A 22,927-nucleotide genomic window follows, 5' to 3' on the forward strand; every position below is an offset into this window, starting at 1 on the left:
TATTTCTCTTTTACTGCAAACAAAGGGGACCAAAGACTTACACCGACGTTTCTTTCTTTTTCGGTGAGCTCCAACAACATGAGCCTTTTTCCCGTTACGACCGCTTCAGTCAAATCAAACACGTGTCCTCCGTCTCACCGTTCCGAAACTACCTCATCCCATTCTGCCTCTAATTCATCACTATTTTGCCATCCCAATGCAAAATCAAAATCAAAATCAAAATCTAATATCTAACCCACTTTTGTAGTTCATGTGACTCTTTGCTTCTTTCACGCTCACTACTCTCTTTCTTTAATTTTTGTCAACTTCCATAGGAGACAGGAAATAAAAATCTCAACTTGCTTGATATTTTCTTCCTTTCTATCTTTTTGTCACTTTCCACGTAAAGGGTCTCAGTCTCACTTATGGTATCATTTAGCATCATATCTCTTGATTCCCTTTTGTGGCTTAGCAATAACACTCCTTGAAATATCTTCCCATATGCTTCCACACCCTGATTTTCTTTTTTCTTATTAATCTCTTGTTTTCCCTCTCGCCCATTTCATCGATTCTTGATATTGATAGATAGAGAGACAGCATTGCTTGAAGTTGGAAGAGGTAATTGCTCTCTCACTTGGTGGTTTTTTTGTTCATAATTGTTTTGATTGATGGTAGATAAAGTTTATATTTTTGTGACAATTTGATCAGTGGGTAGTGGAATTTTTTTTAATTTTTTTTGTGACAGGGGAGAAAGATTTGGAAATGGCTGCTAAAGTAGATGCTAATGGTGGTGGTGGTAAGGGTGGGGTTTCTGCAGTTTCTGCCAAGGTTCCAGCAGTGGCACATCCATTGGCTGAAAAGCCTGATGAGGTTGCATCCAATATTAGTTACCATGCTCAGTTCAGTCCTCATTTTTCCCCTTTCAAGTTTGAGCTGGAACAAGCTTACTATGCCACTGCAGAGAGTGTTCGTGACCGTCTGATTCGGGTACGAGGATGTACTTCTTGGATTGGAATTTGGATGTTGTCTATAATAATAATCATTTGTGAGTCAAAAGTGTTTTGTTTATAAACAGTTAGGAATATGCATGTGTTCACTTTCATGTATTGTTATAGTTATAATGATGTTGGTATCTCAAATTCTCAATAATAATTGAGGGTTGACATCCATTAAAATTTCTGACAGAGAGCTTTAGGACCGCAAATGAGTTATACCACCAATTGGAGTGTTTCAGTGTGTGGAAGTGTGCGCACGTCTGTGCATGTGTGAAATAGTGAACCTTTATACATGGGCATGGATCCTGTGATGTCAAATTTTAACATGATAAGGTCGTGTGTATGAGAGGATCCATTCCCGTCTTTTTATGCTTTTCCATGTGACAGCTTGATTCAGTAGCTTGAATTGAACTGAAATTTAGGCACATTTATAAATTCTGGTTGATATTTGTAATCAAGGTGAAAGTTGTGAATCATTTCTTTGGAATCTATTTATTTAAGATAAAAACTACATAAATAAAGGGTAATTAAATTGTGCCAAATACATTGAATAAGTTCTTCAAATTTTGTTAATAGTTTGTTCCCTCATCACTACTGGTTTAAGTCCTAGGTTGGTATACTTGAATTGTTTGTTTGCATGGGACTAATGCTGTTGTTGTACATTGATGATAACCATTTCAGCAATGGAATGAAACGTACCTTCATTTTCACAAAGTTGATCCCAAGCAAACTTACTACTTATCGATGGAGTTCCTTCAAGGTCGAGCTTTGACCAATGCCATTGGAAATCTGAATATCCAAGATGCATATGCTAATGCTTTGCGCAAATTTGGACTTGAACTTGAAGAAATAGCAGAGCAGGTAATAAAAAATTACAATCTGTATATGAGATATGTTTTTCTCTAGAGCCTTGTCATGATATTACCCTAATCCTTGCAAAATCATTTAATTGTGAACCAAGTGAAGTGACAAGGACTAACTCTTGAAAGAACACAGGCCTACTTATCTTATGCTAAAATTCAATTTTATTATAAAGAATGGGAGCAGGAAATGCTGAACTCATCGCATCACTACTTTGTCATGCATAGAGACTTTATATCATGCTAAAAACAACTCACCTTTAATATTAAGCTATTAGATGGTAGTACATGAATGGTTTACATATCTAACACCAAAAATTTATTTGTCAAGTGAAAGAAAACATGATTTATGAGAAAGGATGATTTGTCTGTGCTTTTTATTCCAGGATATATTTCAACCAATGTAAAATCATGCAAAAAAGCAAGCATTATGTGTTAAAAAGTCCAAAAAGAAGAAAGAAATGTAGATTGGTAAATAGTGCAATGAGTACTGAGCAATCTTATGATTGTCAAATTATGTAATTGATAGATAACTTATGAGGAGATTCATTGAAAATATTTTACCTGATTTATATTTCGTAGTCTTTTAATCAGCATGGAATAGTTTTGATAAATTCAACATTTATTTTTGAGAATGAAAGCATTTTCGAAAAGTCTGCATTTCTTCATATGTATGATTGGTTTTAATATCTAGTGTCTAAAACTCATTTGCTGAACCATTACACATGCAACTTTGCAGGAGAAGGATGCAGCACTAGGAAATGGTGGTCTTGGTAGGCTTGCTTCTTGCTTTCTGGATTCCATGGCAACACTTAATTTGCCTTCTTGGGGGTATGGTTTGAGGTATAGATACGGGCTATTTAAGCAGAGAATCACCAGGGAAGGTCAGGAGGAAGTAGCAGAGGACTGGCTAGAGGTTTGATTTGTCTCCCTTATTTTAAATCTATAATGTTATTTCACATATATCATGGGATACTGATGTGTAAAACCAAATGAAAACTAAACAGAAGTTTAGCCCCTGGGAAGTAGTGAGGCATGACATTTTGTACCCCATCAGATTCTTTGGTCATGTTGAGGTTAATCCTGATGGAAGGTAAGTGTAAATACACTGAGTTACTTTATAAAATCAGTTTTAGGCCGTTGATTTATGACTTTCTATGATGGTGAAACCATAATCCTTTTTCCTGTAAATGATATGAAAGTACTTACATTTTGGTGTTTATACCAGCCGAAAATGGGTTGGAGGAGAGGTTGTGCAAGCACTGGCTTATGATGTGCCAATTCCAGGTTACCAAACCAAGAACACCATCAGTCTTCGTCTCTGGGAGGCAAAAGCGAGTGCTGAGGATTTCAATTTATTTTTATTTAATGATGGGCAACATGATGCTGCTTCAGTGCTTCACTCACGAGCTCAACAGGTTGGTATCGGTGAATTTTCATTACCGTTCAAGAATAACTAGGTGGGTGCCTATTGTCTGTGACTGTAGTATTGATAATAGATTAATAGTTGTTTTTTACCTGCAAAGATCCTGTTACAGTAATAAGAATGAAATACTAACAGAGATAAGCAAGTATTTGCCCTTATATTATCTTAAAACAAGTCCTGTTGAATTTAGTTATGTCCCCAACCCCCATAATCCCCTCCTCTTGTCCTTGGACCCTGTATAAAAGAATCAAGCAAAAAATTATGTGAAGTTGTTCTATATTAAAATTTGTATTTGTAGATTTGTGCAGTTTTATATCCTGGCGATACCACAGAAGGTGGAAAACTTCTACGGTTGAAGCAGCAGTTCTTTCTCTGCAGTGCATCACTCCAAGTAAGTTAAATCCACCTGATAATTTTCCTTTTTGTGCCAAGTTTTCCGTATAGTATCGTTCTTTGTTCTCATTCAAAGTAAGAAACCAGGATTGAAACTTTCAGCAGTGGTGGTAGGTGAGTGACTGTATAATGTTGATTTGATGTTATGTTAATAAAATGTCTAGATTCACCTTCATTTTGAAGGTTCAAGAGATATTATCAGTTATCTATAATTCACCATCCCCTCTTAGTTAACAAACAAAATGTTCTAGTTTCTGTTGGTACTTATCTTAATGAATGCCTTACTGACAACCCTTTCTTTATGTAACAAGAATGTATTATGGATTTAATGGCATGGATATTTTTCACACGAGAATCAATTTGGAGCCTAGTTACATAATTTATTCTTGCCAAACACCAAGAAATTTGGTCACCTCTTTTGTTTGACATTTTTACCTTACCATTGTCGATTCTTATCTTGGACCAATTACAGGACATAATATCCAGATTTAAGGAGAGGAGACAAGGGCCCTGGAACTGGTCAGAGTTTCCAACAAAGGTTGCTGTACAGTTGAATGATACACACCCAACACTTGCAATACCAGAGTTGATGCGATTACTAATGGATGATGAAGGGCTTGGATGGGATGAAGCATGGGATGTGACATCAAAGTCAGTTAATTGTAGAAAATGTTGTTAGCAATGATTATTTTCCATTTTCTTTATTCCACCACCCCTCACAATTGTAGTGTATTACTCATTACCTCATCACTAAAACATGATGCTATATCTTAACCAGGACTATTGCGTACACTAATCATACTGTCCTCCCTGAAGCACTGGAGAAATGGTCTCAACCTGTAATGTGGAAACTACTTCCACGCCATATGGAAATCATACAAGAAATAGACAAGAGAGTAAGTTGCTCACCTTCCATGTTTCTTTTCTATTAACTCCATGAAAGGTGTACTGATATATTTGAATATGGAAATCATGAAATTCTTGCAGTTCACTGCAATGATAAATACAACCCGATTGGACCTTGAGAATGAGCTTTCCGCCATGCGCATCTTGGATGATAATCCCCAGAAGCCGGTAGTTCGGATGGCAAATTTGTGTGTGGTTTCTTCTCATGCGGTAAGTGGTGCACTTTTTTGAACTAAATTAAAGAAGAGTCATCCATCTTCCCATGTTCTTGTATATTAATCTTGTGATGGTATTATTGTTCTTCAAAATGAAGAATCTTCGTTAAATTAATATCATAATATGCTCTATTCAAATGTTATTATCGATAGAAAAAGATCTGTTAAAATGCAATTTATCCTCTACCATCACTTCCAACCTTTCATCTCACTGGAGAACTATTGCAAGATAAGAGTTGTAATCTAAGAAGTAAGTGTTGAATGTTGAATATTTCTTTTGTATTTTAGCTTTGTTTGGTAGCTTAATCTGTAAGCCTTATTCAGAAGGCAGCAGTGAGATGTCACTGTCATCTCTCTTCTCTTTTTTTTGTATCCTATATATATGTAACATTTTGAATCTAATAAAGCTGAGAGAGAAAGTGAGGTTTTGACTCCTCCTCACCTTCATTTCAAGTTGGCATCAGAGCAGGTGTCATCCGTCGTCGCCCGCCGCCGCCGCCGCCGTCCGCCGCCACCGCCGCCGTCTGCCGCCGCCGCCGCCACTTTCCGGCGGCCATTTCTCCGGCGAAGCCAGGGTTAGGCTCGCCTTGGGAAGCGCGAGCCAGCCGGCCAACTCGCGTCGGCAACGGAGCAGCCACGCGCCGCCACGCGCCGCCACCGTCCCGCGCGTCCTCCGGCGCGTGCAGTCCACGCGCCGCCGTCCCGGCGCCGGAATCGCGCCGCGCCTCCGCCGTTCTCTTGGTCGGCTTCTCCTGAGTCCGTTCCAGCCCCCAGTTTCACGTTTCGTCACCTGGAACGCTACAGCCCTATTCTCTCCACCTTTTTGCTCCCTTAGGGTTTCACCTTGTGGCTCAAAATGGCTTCCCCTGGACCTGTTTTCTCCTTCTCCAGGACTCCAACCATCACAGCTGCTAAACTCAACTGGAAAAATTACCCCTCATGGTCTGCTTCCGTAGAACTTTGGTTTCTTGGTCAAGGACACCATGACCACTTGGAGAAAGCTTCCGATTCTGTTTCAAGTGACAAAAGAGCCGAATGGGAGAAGCTTGATTATCAATTGTGTGCTGTGTTATGGCAATCAGTTGAACCGGATATTTTGGATATCCTTAGATCATTTAAAACGTGTCGTTCTTTTTGGAAGAAGGCTCAAGAAATTTTTGCCAATGATATTCAGAGCTTATTTGATGCAACCATGAAGGTTACAGCCCTCAAGCAAACCAGCCATGACATGATTGCTCATGTGGGTAAGGCTCGGGCTGCCGTGGAAGAGCTGAGAAAGTTTCTTGTGGCTGATTCATTAGAAGAAGTGAACAAGAAACTGGACAAGTTTTACATGGTCCTTATCATGAGAAGCTTACACTCAGACTTTGATCATGTTCGTGATCAAGTACTCGCTGGGGATCAGGTTCCATCCATGGATTCTCTCATCACTAGGCTTCTCCGTGTGCCTCACTTATCGAAGGATGAAAATCCTACTGATAGTGTGGAGACGTCAGCAATGGTTGCATCACGTGGTAGAGGAGGCGGTCGCAACAGCAGAGGAGGCCGCAATGGAAGGGGTGGACGTCCTCATTGCACCTACTGCAAGAGGATGGGTCACACCCAAGAGAATTGTTATTCGTTGCATGGGTTTCCTGACAAGGTTGCACAGGTTTCTAGATCAGAGAAAGCAGAGTCTAAGTTCTCTGATGAGGAGTATCAGGAGTATTTGAAGCTCAAATCCGAGAGACCCAGCAACCAAGCTCAATCCTCATCTGTACCATGTTTTTCAACAGCTTGTATCTCTCAATCAATTGAAGGTCCTAGTCCTTGGATACTCGACTCAGGTGCCTCTGACCATATTTCTGGTAATAAGTCTTCCTTTTCATCCTTTTCCTTACCAAAAATTCCTCACCTCGTCACTGTAGCTAATGGCTCCAAGGTTGCGTCTCAAGGAAGTGGTCAAGTTTCATTGTCTCCTTCCTTGAAATTAAACTCTGTTTTATTCCTTCCACAGTGTCCCTATAATTTAATCTCACTAAGTCAATTAACTCGTTCGTTAAATTGTTCAGTAACCTTTACTGCTAATTCTTTTGTTATTCAGGAACATGGGACGGGGCGACTGATTGGAGAAGGACATGAATCACGAGGACTTTACTATTTGGAATCCAGTCCACCTGGGTCTTGTTTTGCAATCTCAAAACCCAAACTTTTGCATGATCGTCTAGGACACCCAAGTTTATCAAAATTGAAGATGATGGTCCCTAGTCTTAAGAATCTTCGAGTCTTAGATTGTGAGTCTTGTCAACTAGGAAAACATGTCAGGTCGTCATTTCCTCAAACTGTACAAAGATGTAACTCGGCTTTCTCTACCATTCATTCTGATATTTGGGGACCAAGTCGTGTTACATCTTTTGGTTTTCGATATTTTGTAACCTTCATTGATGAATTCTCTAGATGTACTTGGGTTTATTTAATGAAAGACAGATCTGAACTTTTGCCTATATTTGTGTCATTCTACAATGAAATTGAGAATCAATTTGGAAAAACAATTAAAATTTTCAGAAGTGATAATGCTAAAGAGTATTTCTCTCAGGATCTTTCTTCTTTTCTGTCTTCCAAAGGTATTCTACATCAATCCACATGTCCTCACACACCACAACAAAATGGTATTGCAGAAAGGAAGAATCGTCATCTTCTTGAAACTGCACGCTCCCTAATGCTAAATTCGAATGTTCCGATACATCATTGGGGAGATGCGGTGCTTACTGCTTGTTTCCTAATAAATCGGATGCCTTCTTCTTCTCTTGAAAACCAAATTCCTCACTCACTTGTCTTTCCTCATGATCCTTTATTTCATGTCTCTCCTAAAGTGTTTGGTTGTACCTGTTTTGTTCATGATTTGTCTCCTGGTTTAGATAAACTCTCTGCTAGGTCAGTCAAATGTGTCTTCCTGGGTTATTCTCGTCTTCAAAAGGGTTACAAATGTTACTCTCCAACCATGAGACGATACTACATGTCTGCAGATGTAACCTTCTTTGAAGACACACCTTTCTTTTCACCCTCCATGGACCATTCTTCATCTCTTCAGGAAGTTCTTCCTATTCCTTCTCCTTATCCCCTAGATAACTCAGGCCAAAATGTCAGTATTGTTCCATCTCCCTCACCAAATTCACCTGAAGTCATCTTACCACCTCTGACTACAGATCAACACAGGACAAGGCAGATTGGATCTCCAGTACCTGAAGCCTCTCCTAGTGATTCTCGTCCTTCTTCAACCAGTCCTCCACTCATGGATCCGCCCTCTCCTTCCACTTCTTCTCCTCATTCTGATTCACATTGGCCCATTGCCATCAGAAAAGGTACTCGTTCTACTCGTAATCCTCATCCTATTTATAATTTCTTAAGCTATCACCATTTGTCTCCTTCATACAGTTCCTTTATTTGTTCATTGTCTTCCCTTGCCATCCCTTCCACTGTCCGTGAGGCACTTGATCATCCTGGCTGGAGACAGGCTATGATTGATGAAATGCAGGCCCTTGAAAATAATGGCACTTGGGAGCTTGTTCCTCTTCCCCCTGGTAAGACCCCTGTGGGTTGTAGGTGGGTCTACACTGTTAAAGTTGGGCCCACTGGTGAGGTTGATCGGCTTAAGGCTCGTTTGGTAGCTAAAGGCTACACACAGGTATATGGCATTGATTACTGTGATACTTTCTCTCCTGTCGCCAAACTCACCACTGTTCGTCTGTTTCTTGCTATGGCTGCTATTCGTCACTGGCCCCTCCATCAGCTTGATATTAAGAATGCCTTTCTCCACGGTGATCTTGAGGAGGATATTTATATGGAGCAACCACCTGGGTTTGTTGCTCAGGGGGAGTATGGCCTTGTGTGTAAGCTTCATCGATCTCTCTATGGGTTGAAGCAATCTCCTCGTGCTTGGTTTGGTAAATTTAGTCATGTTGTTCACATGTTTGGACTGAAACGAAGTGAAGCTGATCACTCTGTATTTTATTGTCATACATCTCCTGGAAAATGTGTTTATCTAATGGTCTATGTTGATGATATAGTGATTACAGGGAATGATGCTACTAAGATCAGCCAGCTAAAAGAGCATTTATTCAGTCATTTTCAGACCAAAGATTTGGGATCTTTGAAGTATTTCCTTGGTATTGAAGTGGCTCAATCAGGAGATGGTGTTGTGATCTCTCAGAGGAAGTATGCCCTTGATATTTTAGAAGAAACAGGTATGCAAAATTGTAGACCTGTTGAAAGTCCTATGGATCCTAATTTGAAGCTCATGGCAGATCAAAGTGAAGTTTATCCTGACCCCGAGAGATATAGGAGGCTTGTGGGAAAACTCATTTACCTTACCATCACTAGACCTGATATCTCCTTTGCTGTGGGAGTGGTTAGCCAATTTATGCAAAATCCTCATTTGGACCATTGGAATGCTGTCATGCGTATTTTGAGGTATATTAAGAGAGCTCCTGGACAAGGGTTGTTGTATGAAGACAAAGGTAATACGCAATTATCAGGATATTGTGATGCTGATTGGGCTGGCTGTCCCATGGATAGGAGGTCTACATCAGGCTATTGTGTCTTCATTGGAGGAAATCTTATTTCTTGGAAAAGCAAGAAACAGACGGTTGTAGCTCGGTCTAGTGCAGAAGCTGAATATCGATCGATGGCTATGGTTACTTGTGAACTCATGTGGATTAAACAATTTCTGCAAGAATTGAGGTTTTGTGAAGAGTTGCAAATGAAGTTGTATTGTGATAATCAGGCTGCTCTTCATATTGCCTCAAACCCAGTCTTTCATGAAAGGACTAAGCATATAGAGATTGATTGTCATTTCATTCGAGAGAAGCTTCTGTCCAAGGAGATTGTCACTGAGTTCATTGGTTCTAATGACCAGCCAGCAGATATTTTGACTAAGTCCCTAAGAGGACCCAGAATTCAGACTATATGTTCCAAGCTTGGTGCATATGATTTATATGCTCCAGCTTGAGGGGGAGTGTTGAATGTTGAATATTTCTTTTGTATTTTAGCTTTGTTTGGTAGCTTAATCTGTAAGCCTTATTCAGAAGGCAGCAGTGAGATGTCACTGTCATCTCTCTTCTCTTTTTTTTGTATCCTATATATATGTAACATTTTGAATCTAATAAAGCTGAGAGACGAAGTGAGGTTTTAAAGCTAAGAGTTGTAATCTAAGAAGTAAGAAATAAAGATGGTCAGTGCAGGTGTCCAAAATGATAAATTAATTATGTTGTCTAAGATAAGGAATACCAAACGGCCTTTTTATGGCTCTACATGACTATTTCCTCAATATTCTATACTTATCCAACTCACTCCATTTTTTCAAATATTAATTTTAATTTTTCCTATAACCCTTCTGTTTATGTTTGTGAAATTGATTTCAATTGATTTATTTTTACCTCTTGGTGCCTATCTCTTTGTAGGTGAATGGTGTTGCTCAGTTACACAGTGATATATTAAAGTCAGAATTATTTGCAAATTATGTTTCAATATGGCCAACAAAGTTCCAAAATAAAACCAATGGGATAACACCTCGAAGATGGCTCCAATTTTGCAACCCTGAGCTAGGCGGGATAATCACCAAGTGGTTAAAAACTGATAAATGGGTAACCAATCTTGACTTGTTAACAGGTCTTCGACAGGCAAGTGCCCAAATGTGCTTATTCTCTGTAGTAACTGATTCCTCTTAATTATTTACTACAGTATTCTAACATTAAATTCCTGTTGTTTTTTTACCTGTAGTTTGCTGACAATGAAGATCTGCAAGCAGAATGGCTGTCTGCAAAGATGGCTAGTAAGCAGCGCTTGGCACGATATGTTTTGCAGGTGACAGGGGAGAGCATTGACCCAGATACTCTATTTGACATTCAAGTCAAGCGTATCCATGAATACAAGAGGCAGCTATTAAACATCCTTGGTGTGATTTATAGATACAAGAAGCTAAAGGTATGAGAAACAGCCTGCTGTTTGACAGGGTAAATTTGTGAAATGCCAATCGTTCTAATTTACCAATATTTTTTTTACTTCTTTTAACCCATGTTCATAATGAGTCATGGTCACCGATGTCCTTGGCCCTGTACCCGGGCAGCTATTTTAACATTTTATTTTTTTGTTGACAGTCAACATCTATGTCTTGAACAAATTCGTCAACACTGTCTAGTGTAGTATTTCATCTGCTTTAGTCTAGGAGTTGCCAATGTACTGTCAATGTATTTTTAAGAGACCCCAGTATTATACCAAATATATGATCTATGCTTGAAGATAGTCATTATAACTTTAATAGGAGATGAGCCTTGAAGAACGTAAAAACACTACTCCACGCACGGTGATGATTGGAGGAAAGGCATTTGCAACATACACAAATGCTATAAGGATAGTCAGGTTGGTGAATGATGTCGGTGCTGTTGTCAACAGTGATCCTGAGGTCAACGGCTACTTGAAGGTAACTTAATTTTGTACAACTTCCTAGATAAAGTCCTTTTGTTTTGAAAATAGAAAAAGATAGGATACTAAGTGATTTTTCCCTATATTATCATATACTTATCTGCTTATAATGATATTGGGTATGAAAGTTGATTGCTGATGGTTCCATGTCAGGCCCCCAAATATGATTGTGCACACCAATAGTAAAAGAATTTATGGATACTATCCCCTCTGTTTTTCATTCCTTTATTTTGTTGTGGGATACTTTTTCAGAGCTCCACTCTTGCCAAGTTCTTAGGATAGATCTGTGGAACTAGCCCTAGATTCTTAATATTATATCTGCTTGATTACTCGGCCTATTATCATCACATGAATACAGGCATTATGTATCTGCATGATTCTAATATCAAACTTACGCTTAATGAGAAACAAAATCTAAACTGCTCTTATTTAACTTTTTGTCAGGTTGTGTTTGTCCCAAATTACAATGTGTCTGTGGCAGAGGTGCTGATTCCAGGAAGTGAGCTTTCTCAGCATATTAGCACTGCAGGCATGGAAGCAAGTGGCACAAGCAACATGAAATTTGCTTTAAATGGGTGCCTTATAATAGGTACCTTAGATGGAGCCAATGTGGAAATCAGGGAGGAGATTGGTGAGGATAATTTTTTCCTTTTTGGTGCCACAGCAGAAGATGTCCCTCGACTGAGGAAGGAAAGAGAGAATGGACTGGTATGCAGTAATATCCATGCATGTTTTTCCACCAATTATTTTCCATTAAATAATAGCTTTTACTTCTTTACAAAGGCTCGTTAAAAAATGTGCAAAAACAAACGATTTTTTATCTCTTCAAAATAAGCTAATTCAAATTTAAACATGTGTAACTTTAAATTCCCGTAAAAGTATTTCTAACATTACTGCTTTTTTTTTTTTTTTTTTTTTTTTTTATAGTTCAAACCCGATCCTCGATTTGAAGAGGCAAAGAAGTTTATTAGGAGTGGGGTGTTTGGAAGCTATGACTATAATCCATTGCTTGAGTCCTTGGAAGGAAATTCTGGTTATGGCCGTGGTGATTACTTTCTAGTTGGTCATGACTTTCCAAGCTACATGGATACTCAGGCAAAAGTTGATGAAGCATACCGGTAAGAGTCAATCTTGTAGACGTTTTCACGTTTAAGTTTCCTCTTCCTGTTTGCCGTTGATATAAAACTCTTTTTGCAAAGTTACATTAGTACACAACTAAGCATATTACTTTATTAAAGCAAAAATGTAAACCATATTTCGAGTCTTAATGTTTGGACTTTGAGCTAGCAAAAATGTAAACCATTGTTATCTCTACCACACTTTCAACCTTGTCAGGATTTAGTAGTAGGAAAGATTGAAGAAATATATGGTCTGGTTCTGACTTCTGAATATGTTTGTAGCTTTGAAACTTTAAAGTTGTCCGTAATTATGTTTTTTATTTGTCTGATTTGCATGCAGTGATAGGAAAAGATGGCTAAAAATGTCCATCCTAAGCACTGCAGGGAGTGGAAAATTCAGCAGTGACCGGACAATTGCTCAATATGCCAAGGAAATTTGGAACATAGAAGAGTGCCGCGTGCCATAATTTCTGCTGGATGTGTGTCTCTTGCACTCAAGTTACTGTATATAGCACCAACAGAATGATAAGTAAAAAGAAGTGAATAATAAAAATTAAAAATAATTTCTGAAAAGAGAAAGTGAGGGAGATTTTAGCTTTCTATAATATTTAGCTTGTCATATAAGATTTCAGCTGTATTCTTATATTAATTGCTTTCTCAACCATCTGCTTCTGACAGATAGAGCTTTCTATATGCAAATAAATCTATAGTTTCATATTCTGTTTTTTAATTAATGTCAATTTACTCGGCCTTCCAAATTTGAGTATTATTTTTTCATCTTTGTAATGAACTAATGTGGTACATATTATGGTTCAGTTGAATAAAATCATGTTCTAGAAACTTTATATGCAGTAGTTATTGACATGGGTAAATTACCTTCACATCTTTTAAAAATGAGAAAATTTCAAATAATACTTTTTTTTTTCAAAAAAAAAAAAATCCACCATTCTCTTCTAAAAGATAAAATGTGTGATATTTTACTTTATATAATCAGAATTTCTTAGTGGTAAAGAGCAATTATGAACGAGTTTTCCATAACTTTTTCTTCCCCATGCAACTTCTAATTTCATTGGTAGTTTTTTTAATAACATTGATTAACTTCATTGGTAGTTCTTCTAAAAAAAATTCATTGGTAGTTAATTTTGAATAACTTCTGATTTCAAGACTTTAGAATAGAAAATTTGAATATTTCAATTTGCTTCCTCTTTTAAAGTTTCCAATTTTAAATTAGTTGTTGATGGACAGTAGGGAGTTGGACAAACGGAGAAAAAACAGAGACATGCTTTTGTTAAGATGAATAAAAATGTTCCATACATTAAACTCTCAAGTCTCAAGCAAAATTAGCATAATTTTTACATGAATTATCCTTTAGAAAGTAAAATGTAATTTACCTGCCCTATTGATATTAGCCTTACGAAAAAAAAAGTAAGGATTTAGAGTTTAAGGCTTCACACTTTTCACTAACTTAATCCCTTAAATTATCTTGTGAAATGGTGTTACAAATATATAAAAAAATGTTTACATGTATTTTGAAGATGCTGATTAAAGAATCAGAAGTGAAAATGTATAAAAAAGTGTTATCAATGTGTATAATTTTAAAATAAAACTATTATTTTCTTAATCAATATTATTACAAACTTTCCTTTTATTTTTATTTTATACGATTTTTTGAGGTTTAAATATATTTTTTATTTCTGTAATTTAATATTATTTTTTTTATTTTATTTCTTGTAAGAGGGCGAGTCTTGGTGCAGCGGTAAAGTTGTGTCTTGGTGACTTGTTGGTCATGGGTTCAAATCCGGAAACAGAAGTTTTTATTTTATTTCTTGTAAAATGTGTTTGTTTTGTATTTAATTTTTTTATTATTTAAAATGTTATCTAAAATACTTTAAGAATGATAAACAAAATAAATATATTTCGTAAGAATTAAAATGAAAAATATTAAAAAAACGAAAAATAAAAAAATGTTATATTCCATCAACCACAAATATATTTAATTTTTTTTAATTATGTATCTCAATATTACTTATCTCCTTTTTAATATATTTTATTTATTTATTTTTAAGTTAAGAATTAGAAACTGAAAAATTATTTTATTTAATCAAAAGAGTTTGATAAAATTATTTATTAAAATAATTAAAAAATATAAAATTGTATAAAAGATAAAAATAATAAAATATTTTTACATTATTATCATCTCATCACAAATGACTATTAATATTAATATCACGTTATCATAAATTAATTACTCTCATCACAAATGACTATTAATATTAATATCACGTTATCATAAATTAATTACTCTCAAAATACAATAGTTAACTTAATAGTTAACTTAATAAGAATGTTATTCTAATTTTCTAATTATTTCAACCATTTTATTGACCTTTTATACATAAATTTAAAGGAATTTAATTAACATTGCATAAAATTTTGTCATTTAATTTATAATTATCACATACAATGAAATTATTAATTTAAAACCACTATGGTCTACCCTAGCAGTGAAAGATTTAAGATAATATATATGAGATTCTAAGTTGAAAACTTAGTGCAAACATTATATAAAAAAATGAAATTATTAATTTTTTTGACATTGTACTTTGAAAATTGTTGAATATTTTTTACATCAATTGTTGAATGTTAACTTACTACATAATTCTACGACGATACAAGTACCATCTGTTATCTATTGTATAAAATTAAACTAAATAATGAAAAAATCTTTAATCATATAAAAATTAATTTATAATAATAAAATATAACAAAGACTTTTACTAAGTAAAAAAATTACATTTTTCACTTTTTATTTAAAATATTTTTAGAAAAAAAATAGTTTAAAACAACCAAAATTAATTGTATCTTTTTCAAAAACAAATTTGCATGAAAGTGTACAGTAGAGATAAAGCAGCTGATTCACTATCAAGATTTAGAATAGAGCATGTATACCGGGTAATCGGGCAATCATCTATTTATAAAAAATGTAAACATTAGGGAGACCATATCATCTGAACATCAGAAAAGACAACACAGAAAATACAAAGTCTAAAAGAAGATAATGGCAAAATAAAAATGGAACTAAACCAAGGGAAAGTTCGAAATTAGATAATCTATACTGACAGTACATAATTTGAATCCTACATGAAATAGGATCAGGTGGTTTTTAGACAAGCCTTGAACGGATCCAAACCAAAACTCAATCTAGAACTGCATATACCACACTAAAATATTATCCACTATAATCCTATGATGTCAAGCCATATAGGACCAACAAATTTCAAGTTGAAGGAGAGGTAGACCTTGGAGTATTTGACCTCGATACTGATCTTGAACTTGCACTCACACTCGGGCTTCTTGAGTAGTGTTTCTCATATTTGCCACTCCTCTTGGAGCTTCTTGAATGACTCTTCCTTGACCTGGGGGACACACTTCGCGAGTTGCTCCTCTTTGAAACAGGAGTGGCACTCCGAGAGTAGCTCCTCCTTGACCTTCTCCTTGGCCTGGGTGAGGCACTTCGAGAAACAGACCTGTAATGGTGCCTTCTATAATAGCGATCATCAGGCGAGGCACCTCGTGAAACAGATCTGTAATGGTGCCTTCTGTAGGAGTGATCATCCGGTGAGTCATATCGTGAGTCATAAGGAGAGTATGATCTGTCACGGATGCTGACAGGTGACCTGCTATAAGGAGAGCAAGAGCGAGAATATGACCTGTGTCGATCATATCGAGAATAAGACCTGTACCGGCTGTAGTATGGAGAGTATGACCTTCGCCTAGAGTGATATGGATAGTTTGACTTCCTCCTCCTATAGTCAGGAGAGTAAGAACGACTCCTACTTCGGTCTGAAGAATAGGGAGACCGGCTATAGCTTCTTCTATAAGGAGAATAGCTAGGGGAGCGACGAGGAGAGTCACTTGGAGAACGCCGTTGAGCTATATGTAATGGAATACATATCAGGAATTAGCAAGGTAAACAGATAATTTTATACAATAAAAAAGTGACAATAAATAAATAAATCTGAAGAAAGAACTATGAAAACACACCACGAATAGTTCTCAGCCCTAGATACTTCCCTGGTGTTGGGGTTCGACCACGTCGTCTTTTAGCCTGCAATAGGATGCACATAAGAGCATGAATAGAGGGTATTGCCATGCACAGGTAGGTAAGCAATAGTAGCATCAATATGAAGTCAAAATGTTACATGTTTATCCAAAAACAAAAAACTGAACACTGCAATTGTGAGAGGAGTATCTTAAAAATCACATATTCACGATGCACAAAATAATAAGATATAAATGCAATAAAAAAGAGAGTAATGCAGGGCATACAACCCCAATGATCTGATACTTGGTGGTGTATTTGATTTGTTTGTTTAGTTGTGATTTGAGAGTTTGATGAAGAGCTGCTTCACACAGCTAACCTGCTGCCACAGAAACTTCAAACGGAAACAAGCACAAAACTTTCAAAACTTAGAGGAACTAAAGAACAAATCACCCACATAATTTCCATGCATTGGGGTTGAAAAAAAAATAGCTAATAAAAATCCAGGCCCCACAAAATAGGGCACTGCTAGAAATGTATACCTTCTCCACCGTGATGACACGCCCTTCAAGTACTGAGCGATTCAGATACTTTACACATCGATCTGCCTCCTCAAGAGTCTCCATTGTCACAAAGCCAAACCCACGGGATTCCCTTGTCCAAGGATCAACTACCAGATGGACATCTATCACCTAAGAAGAGCAACTCAAATGTAAGAAACAGAAGACAGACAGCACATTTACATCTGCATGGAATAATAAGCTACTTTCAACTATTATATTAGAACTTCCACCAAGAATATAATGGATTGAAGAGCTTACTTTTCCCTCAGCAGAAAAATGTTTCTCCAGTTCTCTCTTGGTGATCCTAGGAGACAATCCTGTCACATACAAATTGTTTCCTGGATTTTCTGCATCTCTTGATAAACTCCTAAATTACCAGAAGAAAACAAATTAAACACGAATACATAATCAGATAATGAAAATGCAAAGGTTCCCACAGTTACTGTTAGAATCACACAATCCTCAATGGGATTCAATATGATGCAGCAACTTATTCGTCATATCACAAGAAATCACAAATGGCTTTGAATCATAGTATCATACCATACAAAATATGATTCCATATCACCAATATGAGTCACATGATTCAACAATTAATTGTTTTTCACTTTTCTTTCACCAATTCCCGTCAATGAAACTGAAGTCAAATATTGTTAGATGAAAAGCAAATGAAGGAAGGAATACTACTAGTTGAACCTCACTTGACTATTCCATTGCTGTTTCACTTTTTTACTAAAAGGGAGTTTTCACAGTCACTCACTGTTTGAGACTTACCTATGGCTTAATTGTCTTCTCAATTCCTAATTTAAAAGTAAAAACTACAATGGATTGAACACCATACATCATGATAAATGTCTGGCTATTTTCATCGCATAATCTTATGATTCTTCTATACCAATTAATATTCAATGAGAAATCTTTTTACAATCATTTACAGAGGAAAAAAATTCCTACCTTGAACGGCTTCTGGAGCTTGTCCTTGAGAGAGACCTGGACACAGACCTACTGTATCGCTTGTATGGAGAAGGAGAACGAGAATACCTATGAAATGGAAAATGGAAACACCTATTAAGCAAAAACACATGCCACTTAAAACTGAATAGCAATAACTAAACCCTGGGTGAGCGTCTCACCTTGATCTCCTTGAATACGACATCTGCAACAATTCAGCAAGCAACCCAAAAACAAAAAAAATAAATCAGTACTCGTATGAGACAATAGTCAATTCACATAAAATAAAATACCAAACATATAACAAAATCTACTTTTTTATAGTTTGAAAAATCACTATTTGACCCCACCAACACAAATTACCAATATCCACCAACCACCACGTACGTCCAAAAAATATGAAGAAATTAATTATTCAATATTCATAACTTGATCACGAATTACCAGTATGTCCTAGGAACAAGGCTTCGAAATAAAATCGAATATTTAAATTGTAATCTGAAATTTTAAATTGTAGTTCAAATTCAACTGCTTTTAACTTCTAACATCCGTTCCAACACCATTTCTGTTCCATCGAACATCACAAAACACATTAACACACAAAATTCTTAAATCTCTCCACATCTCAAAATCAAACTATAAAAATGAATCAAAATTAGTTCCAAAAACTCTCCGATCATTCAACCTAAATTAAAAATAAAAACAAAAAACCTTGAAGCTTCGGGAAATAAATATAGACAACAATTGAACCATGAATTTCAAAGCTGCGCGAGAAGGAGACCAATTCTCAACGCAAATTTCACAAAACAATGGAAGAAAAAAATTGAAATCAGCGAAATCGTTCTCTACAGATCGATGAGAGAGGATGAGATTTGAGCTTCACCGTAACCAACGGATGAACAACAAGTACTAGCTTTATCGAAAGATGGAGGGGAATCAGAACGAACCTTATCGGTGAACGACACGATGACAGTTGCGTTTTGAAAAAAATCGAAAGTGGTTAGGGTGCAGAGCTTTATAGAGGGAGAAGCGTGAGGTTGTGGTTCTTAGGAGGCTTCTGGAGAATCGGACGCCAACCCAAAATTAAACTCAGCTTGAATTCTTCGTGGGCCGTGGGCCGTTATTATCTTCCCTTCTCAAAAGGTGGACCTCCTATTGCTAAGTGCACCACCCAATCCCCTAGCCCCTAGGGATCTATTGGCCAAGTTTTTTTCTTCTTTCTTTGTAATAATTTAAAATGTTTAACTTCTGATAAATAATTTTTTTTTAAAATATTTTTATTTTTCACGTAAAATTAAAACTAATTTTTATTTTAAAAGATAATAATCTTAATTGTAATTATAATAATAATAAACACAACTAATTTTATATGATTTTACATTAAATAATCTTAATCATTGCATTAATAACAACAAACATAATTGATTTTATAAAAATGTATGCTCCAAAGCATTTAAAAACAAGTGTAAAATATTCAATCTGCCCTTCACTCTGTTACTCACACTATTCCCTCCCTATCTTTCTTCACATCCTTAGTACGCAAGCGCGCACACACATACACACTGCTTTTGCATTCAAGCTCGTTCTCATCTCAAACGTCTATTGTCTTGTTCACTTCATCACCACAACTTCGTGTTGGTTATATAAATGATAGATGATTAGCCTTAAACCTTTTTGGCTTCTTTTTTTTGTTGGTTAAGTACAAGACTGCTTTCACTTACATCCTCTTGCTGTTCTTGGGTTATGTCCCAAAACATTTCTTTTGATAGAGAGGTTTGTTTATGTTGAAGAAAGATAGTTGTGCCTCATGATCATCTGCTGCATTGGTCTAAGGAAACACTGTGTTCAGTTTAGACAATTACATGTAAATACTAAACTGAATTTGAATATATAATTTATTATCAAGACTCAGTTTTGAAATTTTTTCATGTCCTTTTAATCAATATATGTCACCATGTAGCCGTTGTTTATTGCAGTTATAATACTCTTTGCTGATTCAATCTGTCATTTGGGATTGAAAAATCAGTTGTTAGTACTTAGTTGTTACCTTCTTTGCTTGATTTTAATAGTTAAGTCCTTTTTTGTCAGTATGGAAAGACCTTTGATACATTGGAGGGAGCTGATCCGTCAAGCTTAGCCAATAAGGTTGCTAAAGTAGCATGCTCCTGGAGAAGCTGCTTCTCCTGCCAGTGAAAGAATAAGCAAAAGACAATGATTCTTCAAAGGAGAAAAATCAAGTTCAACCAGGGAAAAGAGAATTCAACAGCTTGTTGACTCTAATCCTGTCATGCTTTTTATGAAAGGAACTCCTGAAGAGCCAAAATGTGGATTTAGCAGGAAAGCTGTTGATGTGTTGAAGGAAGAGAGAGTCAAGTTTGGAAGTTTTGATGCCCTATCAGATTCAGAGGTTCGTGAAGACTTGAAGAAGTTTTCCAATTGGCCCACATTTCCTTAGCTTTACTGTAAAGGAGAACTTCTTGGTGGGTGTGACATAGCAATTGCTAGCATGAGAGTGGGGAACCGAAGGAAGTTTTTAAAGATCATGGAATTGATACCATTAATGAAGCAAAAGAGAAAGAATCAGGAGACGGCAAAGGTGGCATCTCTAAATCTACTGATTTGAGTACAACCTTATCCTCTCGTCTTATGAAAGGAAAACCAGATGAACCTAAGTGTGGTTTCAGTAGGAAGGTAGTTGAAATTCTCCAGCAAGAAAATGTTCCCTTTGAGAGTTTTGACATTCTTACTGATGAAGAAGTTCGTCAAGGGCTTAAGGTTTATTCAAACTGGTCCAGTTATCCTCACCTGCATATCAAGGGTGAGCTTATTGGCTGATCAGACATTGTGTTGGAGAACTTAAGAAGAATTTACACGAGAAAGGGATTCTTCCTGCAGAGACCATTCAAGATCGACTGAAGAATTTGATTGCGAAATAATGGGGAGCTGAAGTGGGCTTTATCTGAGTAGGATTATTATTATTCCATCAAATAACATGTGTTATGTCTTAGAAGTCATTTTGGTTTAGTGTATTGGTATTTAGAACAAGTGTGGTTGACATCACACGTGGCCCATTTTGATCCTGGTGGTGTCAGGAGGTTGTGTTTGATAACATTAATGAACGTAGAAAAGTATACTGAACATGAATTCCAATCAGATTAGAAATTGTTATATATTACATAATTATCTGTTGAAAGCCTCAGTTTGGTTTGGTTTGGTTTGGTACTGCCAAACAAACCAATTCAACAGGTGTGAGCCCTCTAAGTTGCTTGCCCTTCAAAGTTTATTTGTTGGACGTTTACAGAGCACTTTCATGTTTGGAAATTCGTAGGATAGGAATTTTTTTGGTCTAGACTTTCACTTAGACAAGGAACATTCACTACAATAGAATCTGAAACTTGGATAAAGAGAATATCTTTTAATATATAATGAACGGCTTAAATTGTATAACTGAATTTTTTCTAAAAAAAATCTTGAAATATGGTTTAGTGATAAAAAAAAAAAAGAATGTAGATTGTGACTATTAACAGAATGGTATAAAGATCAACTATACAAATAAAAGAATGATAATTTAAAATGATGGAATTTTTTTATAGATATTAACATAAAAGCATAAAAGAAGGGAGAAGTCCTTACATTACAAGTTTTACAGGTTAGTTTCGTAAAATTAAATTAAATTTAAATTCAAACAATTGGTATCACATCACATGTATTTTATATTTACATTATTAATTAGTTATAACAACTCTATATTATATGATGTATTTCAAATTTAAATCATCAATAGCTTATTTATATGTATTACATGTATTTTGTAGTTTGGATCCTCCTAAAATATATTGATAATGTAAATTATATAAAGATATGAGTTAGCAATTAATTGGAGAAAGTGGGCGGAGGGCACGGAAGAAGGATAGCATGTCAAGGAGCAGCACACAGGCATGTGCAGCTTGTAAGTACCAACGCAGGAAGTGCGGGTCCAACTGCATTCTGGCGCCTTATTTTCCTCATGATCGCCAAAAACAGTTCCTTAATGCCCATCGTTTATTCGGGGTTGGCAAGATCACCAACATGATTAAGCCCCTCGATCAGCACCACAGAGACTTAGCCATGAGCACCCTTATCTACGAATCCGACATGCGCGCCCGTGACCCCATTGGTGGTTGCTACAGCCTCGTCCTCCAATTGCAATCTCAGATCTTTTACGCCACCCAAGAACTTCATCTTCTTCTTCAACACCTTGCTTATTTCAAATCACACCAACCTTCTTCTAATCCCTCTGACATAGTCAATAATGTCACTCCTCAGCCGCCTGACCCCCTTGAACAAACTCCACAGGAACAGCAGCAACAACAACAATGTTTTAACTACAATCTTTTGCAAGAAGATGATATCAATATGTGGGCCATTCAGAATTCTTTATCTCTTTTGTCACCCTTGTCCTTAGAGAATAACATCAATCAAGATCCTGTTGTTGATCATGGATCGCACTCTCTCTACTCCACCTAATTTTTGTTCTAGGATAACAAGCTAGTTAGGATTTCTTTATTTTTTTTTAACCTAATAGCTATTTTGATTTTGGAAAAAAATATCTTTATCAATATACTCTTTCTTTTATACATTTATCGCTACCAACAATATAATAAAAAATAAATAGTTATATAGTTAGGACTCATAACAAAAATAAATAATACATTCACCGGAAAAGCTTTTCCCATATCAAGCACTAATATCTTTTTAACGTACAATTAAATGGGGTAATCATCCAACTCCCAATATTAATCCACCCATTTATAGGTTTGTATATAAGTCTATGTATTGATTTTTTAAATGAATGTGATTGATCTAGTTTACAATTTGAGACTAGATTATGTATTATTATTATGTTTGATTGGAATGAGTTAATGGATGTACACCAAGGGAAGGTTGAATGAGTTAATGGATGTACACCAAGGGAAGAGAGAAGTTCTTAATAATACCTAGACTATTAATTAAATCTCCAAAACCAGTATAAAAGTGATAA

At 36.1% G+C, this 22,927-nt stretch overlaps 3 protein-coding genes and 1 pseudogene across 8 annotated transcripts; 3 read left to right on the top strand and 1 right to left on the bottom strand.

Annotated features, from left to right (window-relative positions):
* The first annotated feature begins 55 nt into the window (after positions 1-55).
* LOC114423568 (alpha-glucan phosphorylase, H isozyme) lies at positions 56-13,085 on the top strand. The gene is made up of 16 exons (XM_028390379.1): positions 56-597; positions 725-966; positions 1,656-1,835; positions 2,574-2,750; positions 2,842-2,927; positions 3,063-3,252; positions 3,559-3,651; positions 4,126-4,304; positions 4,432-4,549; positions 4,641-4,769; positions 10,213-10,431; positions 10,532-10,735; positions 11,073-11,231; positions 11,678-11,941; positions 12,161-12,351; positions 12,692-13,085. Exons 2-16 carry the CDS (start codon positions 742-744, stop codon positions 12,816-12,818), a joined length of 2,541 nt encoding a protein of 846 aa, XP_028246180.1. The 5' UTR covers positions 56-597; positions 725-741; the 3' UTR covers positions 12,819-13,085.
* Positions 13,086-15,297: 2,212 nt separating this feature from the next.
* LOC114423570 (serine/arginine-rich splicing factor SR45a) lies at positions 15,298-18,977 on the bottom strand. 6 transcript variants are annotated; one of them, XR_003668861.1, is made up of 8 exons: positions 18,855-18,977; positions 18,090-18,112; positions 17,911-17,997; positions 17,215-17,323; positions 16,936-17,085; positions 16,684-16,787; positions 16,396-16,459; positions 16,210-16,284 (listed from the first exon to the last, which is right to left on the bottom strand). XR_003668861.1 is itself a non-coding variant. In XM_028390380.1 (7 exons), exons 2-7 carry the CDS (start codon positions 18,110-18,112, stop codon positions 15,629-15,631), a joined length of 1,089 nt encoding a protein of 362 aa, XP_028246181.1. In that variant the 5' UTR covers positions 18,855-18,977; the 3' UTR covers positions 15,298-15,628. The 6 variants fall into 6 exon arrangements, 4 of the variants coding, with proteins under 4 accessions (XP_028246181.1, XP_028246182.1, XP_028246184.1 ...); XM_028390380.1 differs by lacking the exon at positions 16,684-16,787 and having other exon boundaries at positions 15,298-16,284; XR_003668860.1 differs by having other exon boundaries at positions 16,199-16,284; positions 16,396-16,787.
* An 876-nt stretch (positions 18,978-19,853) lies between these two features.
* Positions 19,854-20,757, top strand: LOC114424229 (annotated as a pseudogene).
* A 1,065-nt stretch (positions 20,758-21,822) lies between these two features.
* LOC114424231 (LOB domain-containing protein 22-like) lies at positions 21,823-22,413 on the top strand. The gene has a single exon (XM_028391079.1). It carries the CDS (start codon positions 21,823-21,825, stop codon positions 22,411-22,413), a length of 591 nt encoding a protein of 196 aa, XP_028246880.1.
* Positions 22,414-22,927: the final 514 nt, after the last annotated feature.

Source organism: Glycine soja, chromosome 8 (assembly GCF_004193775.1).
Source record: "Glycine soja cultivar W05 chromosome 8, ASM419377v2, whole genome shotgun sequence".
Taxonomy (NCBI): domain Eukaryota; kingdom Viridiplantae; phylum Streptophyta; class Magnoliopsida; order Fabales; family Fabaceae; genus Glycine; species Glycine soja.

Coding starts and splice junctions, on each gene's coding strand:
- LOC114423568 (XM_028390379.1), top strand. CDS start 742: ATGGCTGCTAAAGTAGATGCTAATGGTGGTGGTGGTAAGGGTGGGGTT. Junction 11,232..11,677: donor AGGTCAACGGCTACTTGAAG/GTAACTTAATTT, acceptor ACTTTTTGTCAG/GTTGTGTTTGTCCCAAATTA. Junction 12,352..12,691: donor AAAGTTGATGAAGCATACCG/GTAAGAGTCAAT, acceptor ATTTGCATGCAG/TGATAGGAAAAGATGGCTAA.
- LOC114423570 (XM_028390380.1), bottom strand. CDS start 18,112: ATGTCGTATTCAAGGAGATCAAG. Junction 17,324..17,910: donor AGCTCCAGAAGCCGTTCAAG/GTAGGAATTTTT, acceptor CTGGTAATTTAG/GAGTTTATCAAGAGATGCAG. Junction 16,460..16,935: donor GTGTCATCACGGTGGAGAAG/GTATACATTTCT, acceptor ATCCTATTGCAG/GCTAAAAGACGACGTGGTCG.
- LOC114424231 (XM_028391079.1), top strand. CDS start 21,823: ATGTCAAGGAGCAGCACACAGGCATGTGCAGCTTGTAAGTACCAACGC.